The sequence below is a fragment of the Macaca nemestrina genome, chromosome 9, assembly GCF_043159975.1.
Source record: "Macaca nemestrina isolate mMacNem1 chromosome 9, mMacNem.hap1, whole genome shotgun sequence".
Classification (NCBI taxonomy): domain Eukaryota; kingdom Metazoa; phylum Chordata; class Mammalia; order Primates; family Cercopithecidae; genus Macaca; species Macaca nemestrina.
The window spans coordinates 125,482,931-125,500,396 of record NC_092133.1 but is presented as its reverse complement, the minus strand read 5'-3'; the positions used below and the strand labels follow the sequence as shown (position 1 = coordinate 125,500,396).

The 17,466-nt window shown below is 39.3% G+C and overlaps 1 protein-coding gene across 11 annotated transcripts in view; it reads left to right on the top strand.

Moving 5' to 3' along the window:
• The window catches only part of LOC105488234 (calcium voltage-gated channel auxiliary subunit beta 2), a 405,027-nt gene that overhangs the window by 208,566 nt on the left and 178,995 nt on the right, over positions 1-17,466 (top strand). Inside the window, exon 1 of one of the 11 annotated variants that reach the window (XM_011752117.2) lies at positions 15,187-15,474. The exons of the other annotated variants lie outside the window; for them this stretch is intronic. Coding sequence (XP_011750419.2) covers positions 15,442-15,474 — 33 coding nt within the window. The 5' untranslated portion in view covers positions 15,187-15,441. Of the gene's footprint in view, positions 1-15,186; positions 15,475-17,466 lie in introns of those variants that run through there. 11 annotated transcript variants of the gene reach the window in all.

The following is a 17,466-nucleotide window of genomic DNA, read 5'->3' as shown; positions in this document are numbered from 1 at the left end:
TCTTGGGATCTTTAAAATATGTTTCTTTTGTAAATATAGGTTTAGAACTAAATATATTCTGTATCCCGTCATCTTGTTGTATTACAGATGAGAAGACAATTAATTCTGTGATAAAGTCTCATAAGGCAAGAAAGAAGGTGCTTGGGGAAATTGGACTGTGCTAGAGATCTTTTCTGATTCTGCTATATATAATATATTCAGTGATCTGCGATATACAATGATTACTGTCTCTTTACATTCCTCTACCTATATTTTTTAATTGGGTAAGATGATGAACTGGAAAATGACTTGCTACATCCAGAAATTTCAAAGCATTCTTCAGGATTTTGTTGGAAACACATGTTATTCTATTGTTACCATTTTCTGCCTCTTTCACTCTACCACGGAAAACCAGATGGTCTGTACAAGCCGAGAGAAATAATTTCCAACCCAGCGTATTTGCATAATTTCCTCTCTGCCCTTAATCTGGAATGAAAGGAAACAATGAATTGAGTTCAACATAATAAACCAGATCAGTTCTTAATTACAGAATTAGGAAAGTTTTTCACATAATTTAAGATTCTTTGGTTGTATTGCTTTCAAAGTTAGAGAAAGTCTCTTTTAAAGTGATTTCTATTAGAGGCTTTTTTTCCTGATGAATTCATTGATTCAACAAGTCAAAATGGATGACAGTTTTTGCAAACCAAAGAAAGAGAGTGATGACATTTAAAATACATATATAGACATAGAGAATTTCAAATGTTCTACACTCCTGCTGCTCTCTCAGGGCCTGTTCATAGTCTCCTAAAAAGGATGTTTGACCTGTTTGCAGAGCTCTGACAGATGATATTTTGACAGTCTCTTTCTTCTGTGAGTTCAATGCTATGCCCAAGATGAATAGGCATTCAACTTCTAAAAGTACAATTTAAAAGTACATTTTTGCATACAAGCCAGCCTCTGCTGCATACTTCATTCTTAGCCTTATATAAGAGTAAGATATTTGGTATTCTGATATTCATGTTACCTTTCTGATTGCATGAGTTGAGCGAACTTCTATGCATCACGTCCCATGACACAGGGCTCCTCTGTGAAGCAGGGAAAAAGCATGGCATCTGATCCCCTTAATTCTTACAACACCGAGAGAACATAATTGCTTTATCATACAGAGCTATGAAGATAGCACATGTCACCACTGTATGAAAGCTCTTAGGTTGTGGAATTTGGTCTAATGTTATCATGGAAGACTACTGAAATAGGGAACAGTAGGATTGATAAATCGAGAAAGAAAAGAGAAACCAGGAATAATCAGTGAATGATAAGCAAGTAACATGGTTTAAAAGCATTCCAGGAGTTCCATTTTGAAGCACTCTTGTTTACTTAGTTTTGCTACCCACTTGTTGCTTTGGAAGAGTTTCTATTAATTAGACATCATTTTTCAAATGTGCGTACTTAATTGTTACATGAATTACAATGGACTGCATAGGTTTCGTTGCAGAAATGTTTTTCAAGTAATACTTAGAAGAAACATGCTTCATAGCATTTCATAGTATATGACATTTTTAAGGGAGAATGCTTTACATGTAATATTTAGCACAATTTGGAATTATTAGTATATTGGATTTTCTCATGTTCTGGGCAGATGAAGGAACGTATATGTTTGTATCAATAAAAGCTGTGAATACAATATGTGAGCATATTTTGAATCCATCAAATATATTACATCATCTCTAGTAAAGCTGTAAGTTATAGAATACTTTAATAAAGTTATTTTTCTTATTCATGAAATATTATGTCTGGTAGCAGGAAAATGTGATCTGTTCAGAAAAAGGATAATGAAATCTTATTTTTTATTAGAGAAATATGATTGCTATACAATAATGTGGCCTACATTTAATTCTACATGTTTTAAAATTAGAACTGGGCTTTAAAAATTTATGATTCTATGCCGGGTGTGGTGGCTCACACCTGTAATCCCAGCACTTTGGGAGGCCGAGGCAGGTGGATCACAAGGTCAGGAGTTCGAGACCAGCCTGGTCAAGATGGTGAAATCCCATCTCTACTAAAAATATAAAAATGAGCCGGGCATGGTGGTGGGCACCTTTAATCCCAGCTACTCTGGAGGCTGAGGCATGAGAATCACTTGAACCTGGGAGGCGGAGGTTGCAGTGAGCTGAGATTATGCTGCTGCGCTCTAGCCTGAGCAACAGAGCAAGACTCCTTCTCCAAAAAAAAAAAAAAAAAATTATGATTCTATATGAAACGTATGTTTCTATGGACTTGTAAAAATCTTAGTTAAGGCCTTCTCAACTGTTTTCAACTCTGTAACTTTGTGATATAAACGAACTATGTAAGCATTTCTTTTCTTTACAGTTCACTGATGTATGTTAATTCAGTATAAGGTACACATCAAAGTAAAATTAACCACAAAAGACTTTAATATGAGGGAAAAATAAAGCAAATGCTTGATAAGAGAGAATACAGCATTCCGGGGGTTATGAACTATTAATATTTCTAATTAATGGCAATCCAGTTTGAGAGTATAAATTTGGATTATCAGCCTAGTTCTGAAAAACTTTATACTGCTGTATGGCAGCTGAGGGCTTCCAGTTCATTACTTGTATCTGTTTAGTCTGTTAACTCTGACAAAAGCCATTATCTATTTTTTTTGCCCAAAGGCATTATAAGGAAACACTATGAGTAAAGTTTTCTTTCTAGTATAAACAGTAAATCTTACTAGGCATTGAGCAAACTCATATTCTGGTAAATATTTTGAAAATGCTTGGCACTCATTAATACCAGCAAGTGTCTAGCAGTTTGATGAGTACTCGGTGGCATTTAAATGGAATGTATAGTCTGTCAAAAAACTATAGCAGGCCTTAATTAGCTGAGTGACATTGGACAAATCACCCAGAGTCAAATCCCTGAGAGTCAATTTGCTTATCTTTGCATTTGGAGTAATAAGGATGTATGACCCCTATAGACCTCAAGGCTCAAATATAATTTGAAAGTCTTAAAAATAGTAAAACACTGTATGATAATGAAGTATTAATCATTTAACAAACACTTGTTAAGTGTTAGCTCGTTTTTTTTTCCTCCTGACTTGGGCCCTTAAACTGCTTGCCTGTCTTGGGAAGAGTGTCCTTGGTGAGGTCCTATGAGAACTTTCCATTGTGCCTGGTCCCAACCACCACCCAACTCTCCACCCTTCCACCAACTTGTGCTGGCCTTGAAAAGGTCAGAAGGCTGTTGGAAGAGTCCTGGGGAGAGAAACATGGCAGCAGAACCGAAGACAGTTATGGTGGGACCTGGAGAGGAACCAGACGTTGCCCTGGTGTGGTTGATTATGTTGGATGAAGCTGAGATCACAGAAGATGAAGGCTGAAAGGGACACTAGGGTTATTTTGTTTGTGTTTTGTTGTTTTTGCTTGTGTGTTTGTTTTTCAGTTACAGCTGTAGGGGTGGGGGAACTATCTTTAGAGGAGTCTCAGGACCCAACATGCTCAACAACAGAGGAGCGGGGACTTATGAGAAGTCTGGCAGAGCAAGCGGTGGGCAGTGGCTTTTCTGGTTCTGAAAATATCTGCATAATCACACAGGGGTCATCAGGGTTCAGAGAATTAAACTAAAGCACGACCACAAAACCATGTGTGGTTTCTTTCTTCAAAGTCACATCTGAAGCTCAATATTACAGGTTGAGCGTTCCAAATCCAAAAATCTGAAATCCAAAACTTTTTGAGTACTTCCATAGGCTAGAGACACCTTTGCTTCCTGATGGTTCAACGTACACAAACTTTGTTTCATGCACAAAATTATTTAAAATATCATGTAAAATTACCTTGAGGTTATATGTATAAAGTATACATGAAACATTAATGAATGTTGTATTTAGACTTGAGTTCCATCCCCAATATAGCTCATTATGTACATACAGATATTCCAAAATCCAAATAAAATTTTAAATCCAAAACACTTTAGTCCCAGGCATTACAGATAAGGGATACTCAGCATGTACACTCTAAGTGTTTCAGGGTGCTTAACATAGTACTTCTATCACTTCTTGTTATTTGAGCTTTCTAGATTTTGGAGTTCTGGATAAGAAGCTTATCTTTCACAAACATTACTTGTAGTTGTTCTTTTCCAGATATAAACCTAGGTAGAAAAAAGTTGTTATAAACAAAAAGAGGCCGGGCGCGGTGGCTCAAGCCTGTAATCCCAGCACTTTGGGAGGCCGAGGCGGGCGGATCACGAGGTCAGGAGATCGAGACCATCCTGGCTAACACGGTGAAACCCCGTCTCTACTAAAAATACAAAAAAAAAAAAAACTAGCCGGGCGCGGTGGCGGGCGCCTGTAGTCCCAGCTACTCGGGAGGCTGAGGCAGGAGAATGGTGTAAACCCGGGAGGCGGAGCTTGCAGTGAGCTGAGATCCGGCCACTGCACTCCAGCCTGGGTGACAGAGCAAGACTCCGTCTCAAAAAAAAAAAAAAAAAAAAGAAAAATCTATTGTCCTTTTTTTAAAAATGGGGCTTCCGTATGTAACTAATGATTTGGTGTTAGTGTTAGCTATGATTTGTTCTTGGGATGATGAATGATAGCACACAAATGATTACAACACTTGAAGAGATTGTAGCCTTTAGTTTTTTGATGCGATGGCAGAGCTGCTGCTAACACTCAGTCCTAGTTACAATCACAGAAGTATCTGCCATAAGGCCAGCTGATTAGGCTCTGCAAGTTTGATCTGATTTTGTTGTTGTTGTTGTTGTTGAGAGGGAGTCTTGCTCTGTCGCCCAGGCTGGAGTGCAGTGGCACAATCTCGGCTCATTGCAACCTTCGCCTCTGGGGTTCAAGCAGTTCTCTGCCTCAGTCTCCCAAGTAGCTGGGATTACAGGCGCCCACCATGCCTGCCTAATTTTTTTGTATTTTTAGTGGAGACAGGAATTCACCATCTTGGCCAGGCTGGTCTTGAACTCCTAGCCTCGTGATCCACCTGCCTCGGCCTCCCAAATGGGGTTACAGGCATGAGCCACCGCGCCCGGCCTCTGATTTTTCTTTCTCCTCTGTAATGTCTGAGTCAACTTAACATGCAGGTAAAATATGCAAAAAAACCCACAATTTTCTGGAAGGTTTCTGTGAGGGTTGCTTCACGGAGACTCTGGCACCCCAAGTCTGCAGCCCCCTGGAGGTCCCAGGAGACCTGGATCTCTACCCACTGCCCTGTGCATTGACACAGCCCTCCCTTCTCGCCTTCCCCACTGTGATACTGCTTACACATCTTGATTCCTTCAAGGATGAAGCGGCCATACGCTGGGCCTCTGCTCCTGCATTTTTTTCTGATGCTTCATTCATGCAACTGTCCCAACTGCCCAGCACCCACTTTGCATCATGCTAATTCTGGGCACCATCAGGAAGCCCACTGCCTGTACCCTGTCCTCTGTCTCTCTCACTTCACCTCATCATCACTGCTTATTTTCCTCACTTTCTCCAACAAGCCAACTTCTTTCCACCTGTCTGGTTTTGCTGGATGATGATGATGATGATGATGATGATGATGATGATGATGATATTATTATTATTATTAACCTGGAATGTTCTTCTCTGCTCTTTACTTTGAGCCTAAATGTCTCAGACTGTGGTTCTGCAGAAGAGTTTTCCCTGACTACATTGCACAAAGGAACTTTTCCCATTATTCTCCTCACCCAGTTTGCTTCATATAAATGTAATTATTTGACCAGCAGTTAACATTTTGGACCTCCCCTCTCCTCTCCTCTCCTCTCCCCTCCACTCCCCTCCCCTCCCCTCCCCTTTCTTTTTCCTTCCTTCCTTCCTTCCTTCCTTCCTTCCTTCCTTCCTTCCTTCCTTCCTTCTTCCCTCCTTCCTTGTTTTCTCTTTTCTTTTCTTTTCTTCTTCTTCTTTCTTTTTATATTTTTACGACAGCATCTCACTCTGTTGCCCAGGCTAGAGTGCACTGACATGATTGTAGCCTTGTCCTCCAGGGCTCCAGCAATCCTCCCATCTCAGCCCCAATAGCTGGAACCACAGGCACATGCTACCAGACCTGGCTAATTTTTTTTATATTTTGTAGGGATGAGGTTTCCCCATGTTGCCCAGGCTGGTCTCGAACTCCTGGGCTCAAGCGATCCTCCTGCCTCAGCTTCCCAAAGTGCTGGGATTACAGACGTGAGCCACTGTGCCTGGCCCAAACTCAATTTCTTTTACGTGTATTTCAGCACTCCTCCTTTATCATCCTGAAGTGAAATTTATAGTTAATGCAAACAACCAACACACAAATTTCAAAAACCATTTGGGTCAAAATACTGACCAATGAATAAAAATATTTAATTTATTCTCAGGTAGTGTGTATTTCAATGGGTTATTATGCTGGTATAACCACACTAGAAAATGTGAGGAAGCAGTCCCATGGATGAGGCCAGTGCACTTGCAGATTAATGGTGATGTACACCTACAGGTGTGTGGCTATTAATAGTTAACAATTCCTGGTAAATTTCCAAACAAAGTACAGTCTTTCATTGATTGTCACAGTACTTTCATTTCTGGAAAATTCAGTATATTTTACAACTATGCAAAAAAAAGTCCTCATATCCCAAAAACACTTAGATTCTAGGTTCAGATAATTTTATATTTTTCACCTACATGAATTCCAGCAGGATAGTCAAAGATCGTGAGAGGAAGTGCATATCCATCTTATAATCATGTAGGATTGTTGTGTAAAATGCAGGACATGTATATTCCTAGCCGCTGTGTACAAGCATCTGTAATGCCTCTCAATTGTTGAAACAACCAAAAATCCAGCAATACCTTTCTGGAACACTCCTTTTGGGGATCCACTGGTTTAGACGATAAGCTCCGTAAGCTCCTCCCGCATGGAGGGCACGAATCATGTTTGCCTCATCTATTATAGAAGCCTCAACGTCCAGCACATTGTCGCAGTGCATGGCAAATATTTAAGGAAGAAAAGAATGAGTGAATGGAAGGGAATATGCAGAAACAGGAAAACACATTCATCCATTCAACTGATTGATTGGAGACTCACTCTGTTACCCAAGCTGGAGGGCAGTGGCATGATCTCAGCTCACTGCAATGTCTGTTTCCCAGGTTCAAGTGTTTCTCCTGTCTCAAGCTTCTGAGTAGCTGGTACCACAGATGCACGCCACCATGCCCCGCTATTTTCTGTATTTTTAGTAGAGACAAGGTTTCACTGTGTTGGCCAGGCTGTTCTCAAATTCCTGGCCTCAAGTGATCCACCCACCTCAGACTCCCAGAGTGCTGGGATTACAGGTGTGAGCCACCATGCCTGGCCCATTTATTCAATTTATAAATGTTTATTGAGCAACTAGTATGTGCCACCTGCTGTTCTAGAACCTAGGAATACAGCAATGAATGAGGGAAATTCCTTCTTTAATGAGCTCTCTCTCTTTCTCTATAGGACTACTTTGTGATTGCAGTATGACATTTGGTTTTCCTATACAGCTACAAGGTGGCTGTACTTGTGACATGCCAAGTTTTTTTTTTTTAACTCAGAATACTTACCATATAAATAGAACAATAGAGTATGATAGAGAAAGCTGGCTAGGAAATAAAAAGCAGTGGAAGGAATTCAGGTTGATGACAAAGAAGTGTGAATTGTGCTTAAGAAACAAACAATAGAATAAAATGAAAGCCTGAAAATAAATAACTTGGTTATTTATAGATTCCTTGTATCTGTCAATACAGCATCACAGACCAAAACACTTAAATTCAGGGTTTTTTGTTGTTGTTGTTCTTTTCATAAATAGGGCCATATTAGAAAAACTTTACATGACGTTTTTCTCCTATGCAATCTTTTTTACGTTGCAGTTTCCTGGGAAATCTTATGTCAGTTTAATACAGGCCTGAATTTAACTGGAAAACAGTGACACAAATTGTCATGATGGAAAAGTAACATTTTGGGGGTCTTAATAACCATTGAAATACTGATAGCTATTTTCTTTTTTTTAACTTCTATGTTATTTAGGGACCTATTTTGCAGGCACAACCTTCAACTAAAATAGCTCGTGTCCTTTGAGAAGCCTACCCCCAGAAAATAAATAGATGTGGGAATGATATTTGGAGTTTGTGAGTAACGTTCTTTTTTTTTTTTTTTTTTTTTTTTGACACAAGGTCTCCTTCTGTCACCCAGGCTAGAGTGCAGTGGCGCCATCTCGGCTCACTGCAATCTCTGCCTTCCAGGTTCAGGTGATTCTCCCACCTCAGCCTCCAGAGTAGCTGGGATTACAGGTGTGTGCCATCATGCCTGGCTAATTTTTTTTATTTTTAGTGGGGATGGGATTTTACCATGTTGACCGGGCTGGTCTTGAATTCCTGACCTCAAATGATCCATCCACCTTGGCCTCCCAAAGTGATAGGATTTTGGGAGCTACCGCACCCAGCCTGGAGTTTATAAGTAATATTCTTTTTTTTTTCTTCTTTTTCATACTTTTAAGTTCTGGAGTACATGTGCAGAACATGCGGTTACATAGGTGTACATGTGCCATGGTGGCTTGCTGCACCCATCAGCCTGTGATCTACATTAGGTATTTCTCCTAATGCTCTCCCTCCCCTCGCCCCCTACCCCCCAACAGTCCCCGGTGTGTGATGTTCTTAAACTGGCATGTTTCTTGGCCACAGCTCTTGAATTATAATTATTGTACTTTGAATTATTTTGATGTTAAGATTAACTTTTATGCTTATGCTTATTGCTGTCGTGAGTGGTACTAAAGAGTCCTGGGTTGTAAATTGAGCCACGAGTGCAAAAAGGAAATTAAACCGTTCTATATTCAAATTAAGCCATAAACATAGGAACTTGACTGTATACTGGGGAGGATGGGTAAGAACAGTGCAGGAGCATAGGGTGATCCAGCGTCACACAGGGCGGGTGCTCAGGAAAGACATCAATAAACTGCCGATGAATCAACATTGTAAGAACAGGGAAATGAACTTTGAAGTTTCTTTGACATCAGTTATTCCAACAACCTCAGAAACAGGTGCTGCTTCCTCTCTTATATAGAGGAGGAAACTGAGGCACAAAGACTTCAGTTTAGCTTTATTTTAAGAGACAGAGTCTCACTCTGTTGCCTAGGCTGGAGTGCAGTGGAACAATAATTACAGCTTACTGCAGCCTCAAACTCCTCGGCTCAAGCAATCCTCTTGCCTCATCCTCCTGAGTAGCTGGGATTACAGGTGTGCACCACCATACCTGGCTAACTTTATTTTTTGTAAGGATGGAATCTCACTTTGTTGCCTGGGCTGATCTTAAAGTCCTGGCTTCAAGGGATCCTCATGCCTCATCCTCAAATAGTGCTGGGATTACAGGCATGCGCCACTGAGCCCAGCCTTATTTTGTTTTTAAGGCAATATTTATGCTATGTTTCTAATAACTCATCACTCACAAGAGTCCTGTGAGGCAGACCTATTGTTTTCATTTCACAGAGAAGGAAACTGAGGCACAGAACTTTAAGTGGCAGCTTTGATCACGGGGCTGAGATATGGTGGCCACAGGTAGTCATGAGTGAAGAGAGCGGGCTCTGCAGCTTGTCCTCTTAGATGACTTGCTGGCTGTGTATTCCCCTGCATCTGGGGTGTCAGATTAGGCACCTGCTGAGTACACAGCCAGCAAGGAGCAGAACAGGACTGTCTGATTCCAAAATCCATGTCCTTTCCCCTATCCTTAGCTGCAAAACCAGTGATATTCCCTACTCACTGTGGGAGAAGCATGAATGCCTTCCTCATCATCAAAGCCAAGAGATTTTGTCCACAATTCGAATTCCTGCTGACCTTTCTTTTCTGTTCATTGTTCATCCCTCCTTCATCTCATTGTGGTTTTTTTTCCTGCGTCCTACTTCTCTGAGCATGACCTCTCATTCTTGTCTGACTTTTCCCCCATCTAGTAAATGTGTGTGTTCCCTGAAATTTTATCTTAAACTCTCTTTATTATTCTATCTGCTTGGAGCACCTGTGTGTTAGCATTCTCCTCTACTTCCTGGGCTCATCCATTACCTTTATGTAGCCATCCTAAAATAGACTTTTCAAAAATTCCACCTATAATCCCAGCAACTGGGGAGGCTGAGGTGGGAGGATCACTTGAGCCCAGGAGTTCAAGACCAGCTGGCAACTTAATGAGACCCTGTCTCTACAAAAAATAAAAAATAAAAAAATAGCTGGGCATGATGGTGCATGCCTGAAGTCCCAGAAACTCGGGAGGCTGAGGCTGGAGAATCGCTTGAACCCAGGAGGTGGAGGTTGCAGTGAGCCGAGATGGTGCCACCACAGAACTCCAGCCTGGGCAACAGAGCAAGACTCTGTCTCAAAAAAAAAAAAAAAAATTCCAGTCATATAAGTCCAATTGCTTATTATACATTTCTCCATGGTTGTGTTATTACTGTTATCTTGTCTAAGATAAAATTCTTCTTCTTTTTTTTTTTAAACAGTCTTGCTCTGTTGCCCAGGCTGGAGTACAAGTGGCATGATCTTCGCTCACTGAAACTTCCGCCTTCCACGTCAAGTGATTCTCCCGTCTCAGCCTCCCAGATAGCTGGGATTACAGGGCATGCCACCATGCCTGGGAAATTTTCATATTTTTAGTAGAGTTGGAGTTTCACCACCTAGGCCAGGCTGGTCTTGAACTCCTGACCTCAAGCAATCTGCCCGCCTCTGCCTCCCAAAGTGCTGGGATTACAAGCGTGAGCCACCACACCCAGCCTAAGATAAAATTCCTAATTGCTATTTCCCAAAACCAACCTCTGTTTCTAACTTCCATATTATTACCGGTACACATTTACCCAGATAAAGGACAATTTGTTTAACAATTAACACTCAGTTTATCTAGCAGTGGTTCACCTAATGACTGAAGCCTCTTTTGAGTGTTTTTGTGTACATGCATGCATCCTGTTCTTTTTAGCCATATTGTTTTTCTTGTTAAGGGCTTCTTAAGCATGCTTATGGAAACATTTTCAACTTAATTTGTATTTCTAAAAAGTCATGATGAATTTTGTTTCAGTTACAGCTATTAAGGGTTATCTAAAGACCCTTTCTTCAAAATGTTTTGTTAGGAGCAATAGATACTTGTAAAATTTATGAAAATTTGACTAGTTTTTTTCTAATTACTTCTTTACATTATGCGATTACTGTTTCCTCATTTTTTTCCCCTCTAAGTGATTATATTAGTATTCTATTTTTGTCATTTTAGAGAATGGACACAGAAGTCACCTTAGGTGAATTGACTCAAAATCATTTAAGTATAAGAAAAATAGCAAAAATGATAACCTGTGAAGTGGATGATCAATTTTTTAAGTCCATAGAATGTTAAAAGTTCATAACAAATATTGCTATAGAAAATGCATGTAGAGGCTGGGCGCCGTGGCTCATGCCTGTAATCCCAGCACTTCAGGAGGTCAGGAATTTGAGACCAGCCTGACCAACATGGTGAAAACCTGTCTCTACCAAAAATGTACAAAAGTGGTGGCACATGCCTGTAGTCCCAGCTACTCGGGAGGCTGAGGCAGGAGAATCACTTGACCCCGGGAGGCAGAGGTTGCAGTGAGCTGAGATCGCAGACACTGCACTCCAGCGTGGGCAACAGAGTGAGACTCCGTTTCAAAAAAAACAAACAAAAGAAAGAAAAGAAAATGCATGTAGAATGTTAGGCTGGGCCTTCATTAAGTGAGTTTATTAACTCTGGGCTAATTGGCTCTACCTGTGAACAAAAACTGACCCTGTTGAAGACAGTTTATGCACTTGTCTCTCCTCTTGGTCACATGGACACGTTGCCTCTCCCCCTTCTTCTCTGCTCAGACATCTCAGAAGCTCCTCACTGGCTTTTCTTCCCATAAACAGCACAATAGGTTTCCTAAATAAAGATTTTAACATCCCAGTCCCCTGTGTTAAAATCTGGGATGGCTCATCATTTACAAGATCAATTACAAAAGTGTTAGCCTGGCGTTCCAGGCTCTCAACAGGATGGATGGCTCAGGCTTGGCTTTTCAGACATAACGCCTACAGTTTCTGTACAAGCACCAAGCAGCAGGTCTACTCACTTGAGGATGTCTTGTACCCAGTCACCCCGGCTTTCTTCCTGGTTCAAATCCTGTCACCCCGTGGGGACTTCTCTGATCCCCATGGAAGCTTCATCCTCTGATCCTCAGTGCCACATGGCATTTGTTGTGCTGGTTATTTCTTGACACGTCTGTCTTATGCTTTCAAAGAGCGTACACTCTCTGAAGGTTCAGCATGAAACTACCAGTACCTTGCATTCCCTTCAGTCTTCTATTCTAGTAAGTTCAAAGCTAGCAGTTCAAAGCTAGTATTTAATAGCATCTTTAAAAAATATGTATGACTAGACAGTGTGGCCAAAGTGTTTGAGCCAGAGGGTCTGAATTCAGGTCTTTGCCTAACATACTCATTATAGCTGTGTGAGACTGGGTATAGCACCTAACATCTCTCGACATTGGTTCTTTTTTTCTTTCTTTAAATAGTAAGGATAATAATACCAATCAAAGAGGTTTGGTTTAAGAACAAATCGTTTTGGAGAAGTGCATTCTATATCATAAACTGCTTTAATAATGTTAATACTGGCAGTATTTTTATTACTGCTGTTGTGAATAGTAGAGCATTGAAGGCAGTTTAATTTTTTTTTTTTTTTTTTTTTTTTGAGATGGTGTTTTGCTCGTTGCCTAGGCTAGAGTGCAATGGCACAATCTAAGCTTATGAAACCTCCACCTCCCAGGTTCAAGTGATTCTCCAGCCTTGCCTCCTGAGTAGTTGGGATTATAGGCACCTGCCACCACACCCAGTTAATTTTGTATTTTTAGTAGAGACGGGGATCTCACCATGTTGGCCAGGCTGGTCTTGAACTCCTGACCTCAGGTGATCCACTCGCCTCAGCCTCTGAAAGTACTGGGATTATAGACGTGAGCCACGGTGCCTGGCCTCTACGTGTGTTTTCTATAGCAATATTTGTTATGGAATTTTAACTTTTTTTTTTTTTGAGATAGAGTCTGGCTCTGTCACCCAGGCTGGAGTGCAGTAGCAATATCTTGGCTCACTGTAACTTCCGTCTCCCGGGTTCCAGCGATTCTGCAGCCTCAGCCTCCTGACTAGCTGTTATTACAGGCGTGCATCACCATGCCTGGCTGATTTTTGTGGTTTCAGTAGAGAAGGGGTTTTACCATGTTAGCCCGGCTGGTCTCGAACTCCTGATCTCGAATGATCCACCCGCCTTGGCCTCCCCAAGTGCTGAGATTACAGGCGTGAGCCACTGCACCCATCCAAGGCAGTTTAATTTTTCTTCTGGTCTGGTCTTCTCTTTCTTTCTCCATTTCTCAGCCTCTTCTTTCATTACCTACCTGTTCTACATCTGTTACCTCTGACGTGCATTTGTTGCCACCATTTCTTTTGTGTGTATCAATTTACTTTCCTCTCCTTGCTTTAGATATCTTTCATCTTCATTCCCAATCTTCCTCTTTCTGCCAAAATGTCATTTTCCATGCGATATTTCTTTCTTCATTATTCTTTAGCTTACTTTCTTGTTAGTATGTATAATAGGATTTAAAAGTGATAGGAGATTAAATAATTATCATAAAATCCAGAAGTCTAGGCAATTTCTCTTGCACTTAGGATAGCATTTTTTGCAAGTGCTGTTTTATTTGTAGGCACAGAATTTTGGAATGTTAGTAGTAGAGAGAGGTGTATAAATTAATCTAATCCAATCTACTTGGGTTAAGGATGAAAGTGGATGTCTAGAGAAGTTAAGGCACTTGTCCTGGACCTCAAAGTTAATTACTGATTGAGTTGATAGTTAAGACCGTTTCCTGGGTTCAACTTACTCTTGTCTCATTTTTTGCTAACCGCTGTATTGTGTTTCCTGCCCCAGGGTTCGGTTAAGGGCACCATCTGGGAATTAGTTTGTTTTCAGCATGCAATCAAGCTGATTGGCTTTGGACAAGTTATTTACTTACCCCTCTGGCCTTGATATTCTCATCAGAATATGAGAGGACCAGATAGATATTCTTTAAGGCCTCTTTTTAATTTTCAACCTTTCTTCATCCATATTTGATAATTATTTGGTGACGGCCAATTATTTACATATAAAAGCGATTTGGACTGTTACACTCTGTTTGCCTTCACGGTTTATTCCAAATGCCACCCAAGGTTGGCCTTCTTTTGCACATTACTGTATTTTAATCTATACAACCTCTTAAGCTTCTCCAGTATTTGTTTAAATTATTTCTAATTAAAACATGATGACTTTCTTGGCAGAAATCCTGCCCTTGTACTACGAGGATGTTTGGCAAGGTTTTTGTTATTTTTTTAAGAGGCTGAAGGAAGATTAAATATTTTGCTGAAATATTTTCTCTGGATTATAATGTTGGGACAGAACAGTGCAACATTCTTAGTGTATACTACCTGAATGTTGAAAAAGAGAGCCTCCGTTCTTCCTTATTTGGAGAACAGTATAGTATTAACCATTCATTGATTTCATTGAATACTTTCTCACACAAATTATTCACAATGTGAAGCAAACTCAGATCAAGAAAGAAAATAAATGTATAGAAGTATCTTTGTTGAGGATGTAAGAATCTGTCAATTTGGCCTGTGAAGGGTAGGCATTCCAGGAAGTTTCTCAGCCCTCTAACCTCACAAATACATTCCTTTCAAATTCGTAGAAAATCAATCTACCCGTTTAAATAAATGAGAAATAAGTCTTACTTACTTCATTCTGGTTCACTAGGGTTCTTTCCCCATCTACCTGGGTTACTGGAATGTTGGCTGGTTCAACCATTCAAATGTAGGGGCCTTTCCACATCTAGGTCTGGGTCATGTGAGTAAACCACTGAACAGAAACTTGAATGAAATTCTCCTGGCCCAGCACTTTCTTTGGTTTATTTTGCTTTTAGTAATCAATTAATATAGTCCATCAAAGACAGATTTTGGGCTAGGCAAAGTGGCTCACGCCTGTAATCCCAGCATTTTGGGAGGCTGAGGTGGATGGATCACTTCAGGTCAGGAGTTCAAGACCAGCCTGGCCAACATGGTGAAACCCCATCTCTAACTAAAAATATAAAAATTAACCAGAAATCACTTGAACTCAGGAGGCAGAGGTTGCAGCGAGCAGAGATTGTGCCACCCACTGCACACTCCAATCTGGGCAACAAAGCAAGACTGTCTCAAAAAAAAAAAAAAAGCTGATTTTGGCTATTTATGGAAATTTCAGTCAGTTTGCCAGAGCATCATTTCCTGAAGTGCTTACAAATAGTCATTTTTTGTCTTTTGGTGTCTGAGAGCCTATTTTAAGAGCATTGCCAAGCGTGGGAAACTAGTATCACTATATTCCAGCTGTGGAAAGTATATCACTGTCATAATGCACTTTAACTTCCTATGAAAGGATTTCTTAGCGGACATGCTAAGAATTTACTTCGAGGTGTGTACGAAACATGTACTACGATGACGATGAGCCTTCTGAAGTGGTAAGAAACGTACACCCATTGACATCTGACATTTTTCATCTTTTTTTTTTTAACCATTTCCAAGTTTGTTTTTAAACTTTCCACTCAAGTGCTTGCTTTCACTAACAGTAATATAAAACAAATAATGGGTTTTTTTCCCTTAGGGACTAGCACAAATGTTGAAATACTTTGGGACAAAGTTTGAAATGAACACATTTTATAATTATTTGTTATATGTGGAATTATTTTTTGTGCTTGAATTTGGATTTTAAATAGTTTTCAGTATCTTCAAACGTCTTCTGGAAAGGTATTTTTAAAAGGTTTTGTAAGTGTAACTATAGACAATTTAGATTCTTTTTTAAAAACTTGATTTCCTAGTGAAATTATATCGGTTAAAGATAGTTACAGAGAATTGTATATGTTATAAAACTTTGGATCATTTGTGAATACTTAGTAAACTGTTAGTGAAACCTCACTTTAAGGAATGTTTCTCCTAAATTAAGGATTATATAACTAGGATTGTGCATTGTTCTCAAGCCATAAAATTATGTAAAAGTCTACATTTATCAATACATATAGCAAAACTGACAGTAAATGTCAGCTGTTCCTTATATGCAAATAAAAGATGAAGCTAAACTTTAAGAGTTATGGACACATTTTCGAAATTGTAGAAAGCTATATTAAACCATATATTTCATTGAAATAGTATATAATTCAATTCAAATTTAATAATTATGTTTCTGCTTCCTTAATATCTTATGGAATTGTGATGGTAATTTGATCTGATTTTAGAAAGACTTAAGAACTCTAAGTTTGACTGTTAAGAAACAAACCTGTATTAAATAATATACTTTGGCTGTCTGGTCATATTCCACTAAAAACGAAATTCCCTTTTTAGGTGCGTTTGGGGGTACAATAGAATGAGATGATTTCACTTTTTGTCATAAGACCAGGAGGAAAGAAATTTCTTGAAAAGCAACCGAGCTCTCTCCTGTAAACACAGCAAGCTGAAATCCCACAGCTCCTAATTTGGTGTCTTTATTTCAGTCATTGGAGTAAGATTATGAACAATTGCTATGATTACATTCTGAGAGTTAAACGTTCTCATTATAACTTTTGAAACGGTCATTTCTACTAATGTGGCCATTATTTTTCTAAAGACGCACTTCTGTCTCTTGTTTTTCACCCTTGGGTCACTGTCAGTATGGAAAAAAACTTTTAAAAGAGTAGGATATGACTCCATTCAAGTGTTCCCAGGAACTGAAAGTGATTGCAAAATTATAAGCTTTCAGAATAACACAGAGAAAACTTCTACAAAATAAATAATGCAGAAATGCATCCAATATTTAGGTCTTGCTCTCTATTTTTATTGTCTGCATCGCATGTGGCTTATACAGAATTTTCAAACTATTTAAGAGTTGCATTTAAGCATATGCTACCAAAAAGGAAAAAAGTATTTTGAAGAATGGTGTTAACATTTTAGAGAAAGCATTCCTGAAAATGAGTTCCAGGTTTTGTTATTTTTTTAATAGAGAATGTAAATGTATACAGAAATTATTTCCTAGGATATACTCGAAGGAGTATTTTAGGAATACAAACATTCATTAATTACCCCTCATGTGTTTAAAATATACACCTGTTATATATGATTATGCACAAAAGCCAGTTTTTCATGAATAATTTGTCTTTTTTACATAATTTCAGAAACCATATGCTCTATAATGAAGAAAAAATATTTAAAGTATGTAATCATGTTAAACAGTTACAGCATGAGTCACTATTAAAAAAAAAAAAAGAACCAGTCTGCACGTGACAACAAGAACTTAAAGGATCTGGTGTTCATTTGAAATGTGCTGGTGATTTAACGCCACTGTAAATGCATTAACTTACGTCATTCTGGTTATTGAGATCAAATTTGAAATTTTTCTTTTGTTAACTATTCAAATGTTTAAAAACCCTGTAAGCCAGATCAGAGTATTAGGACATAAATTTGAGTGTGTTTATTCTATAAAA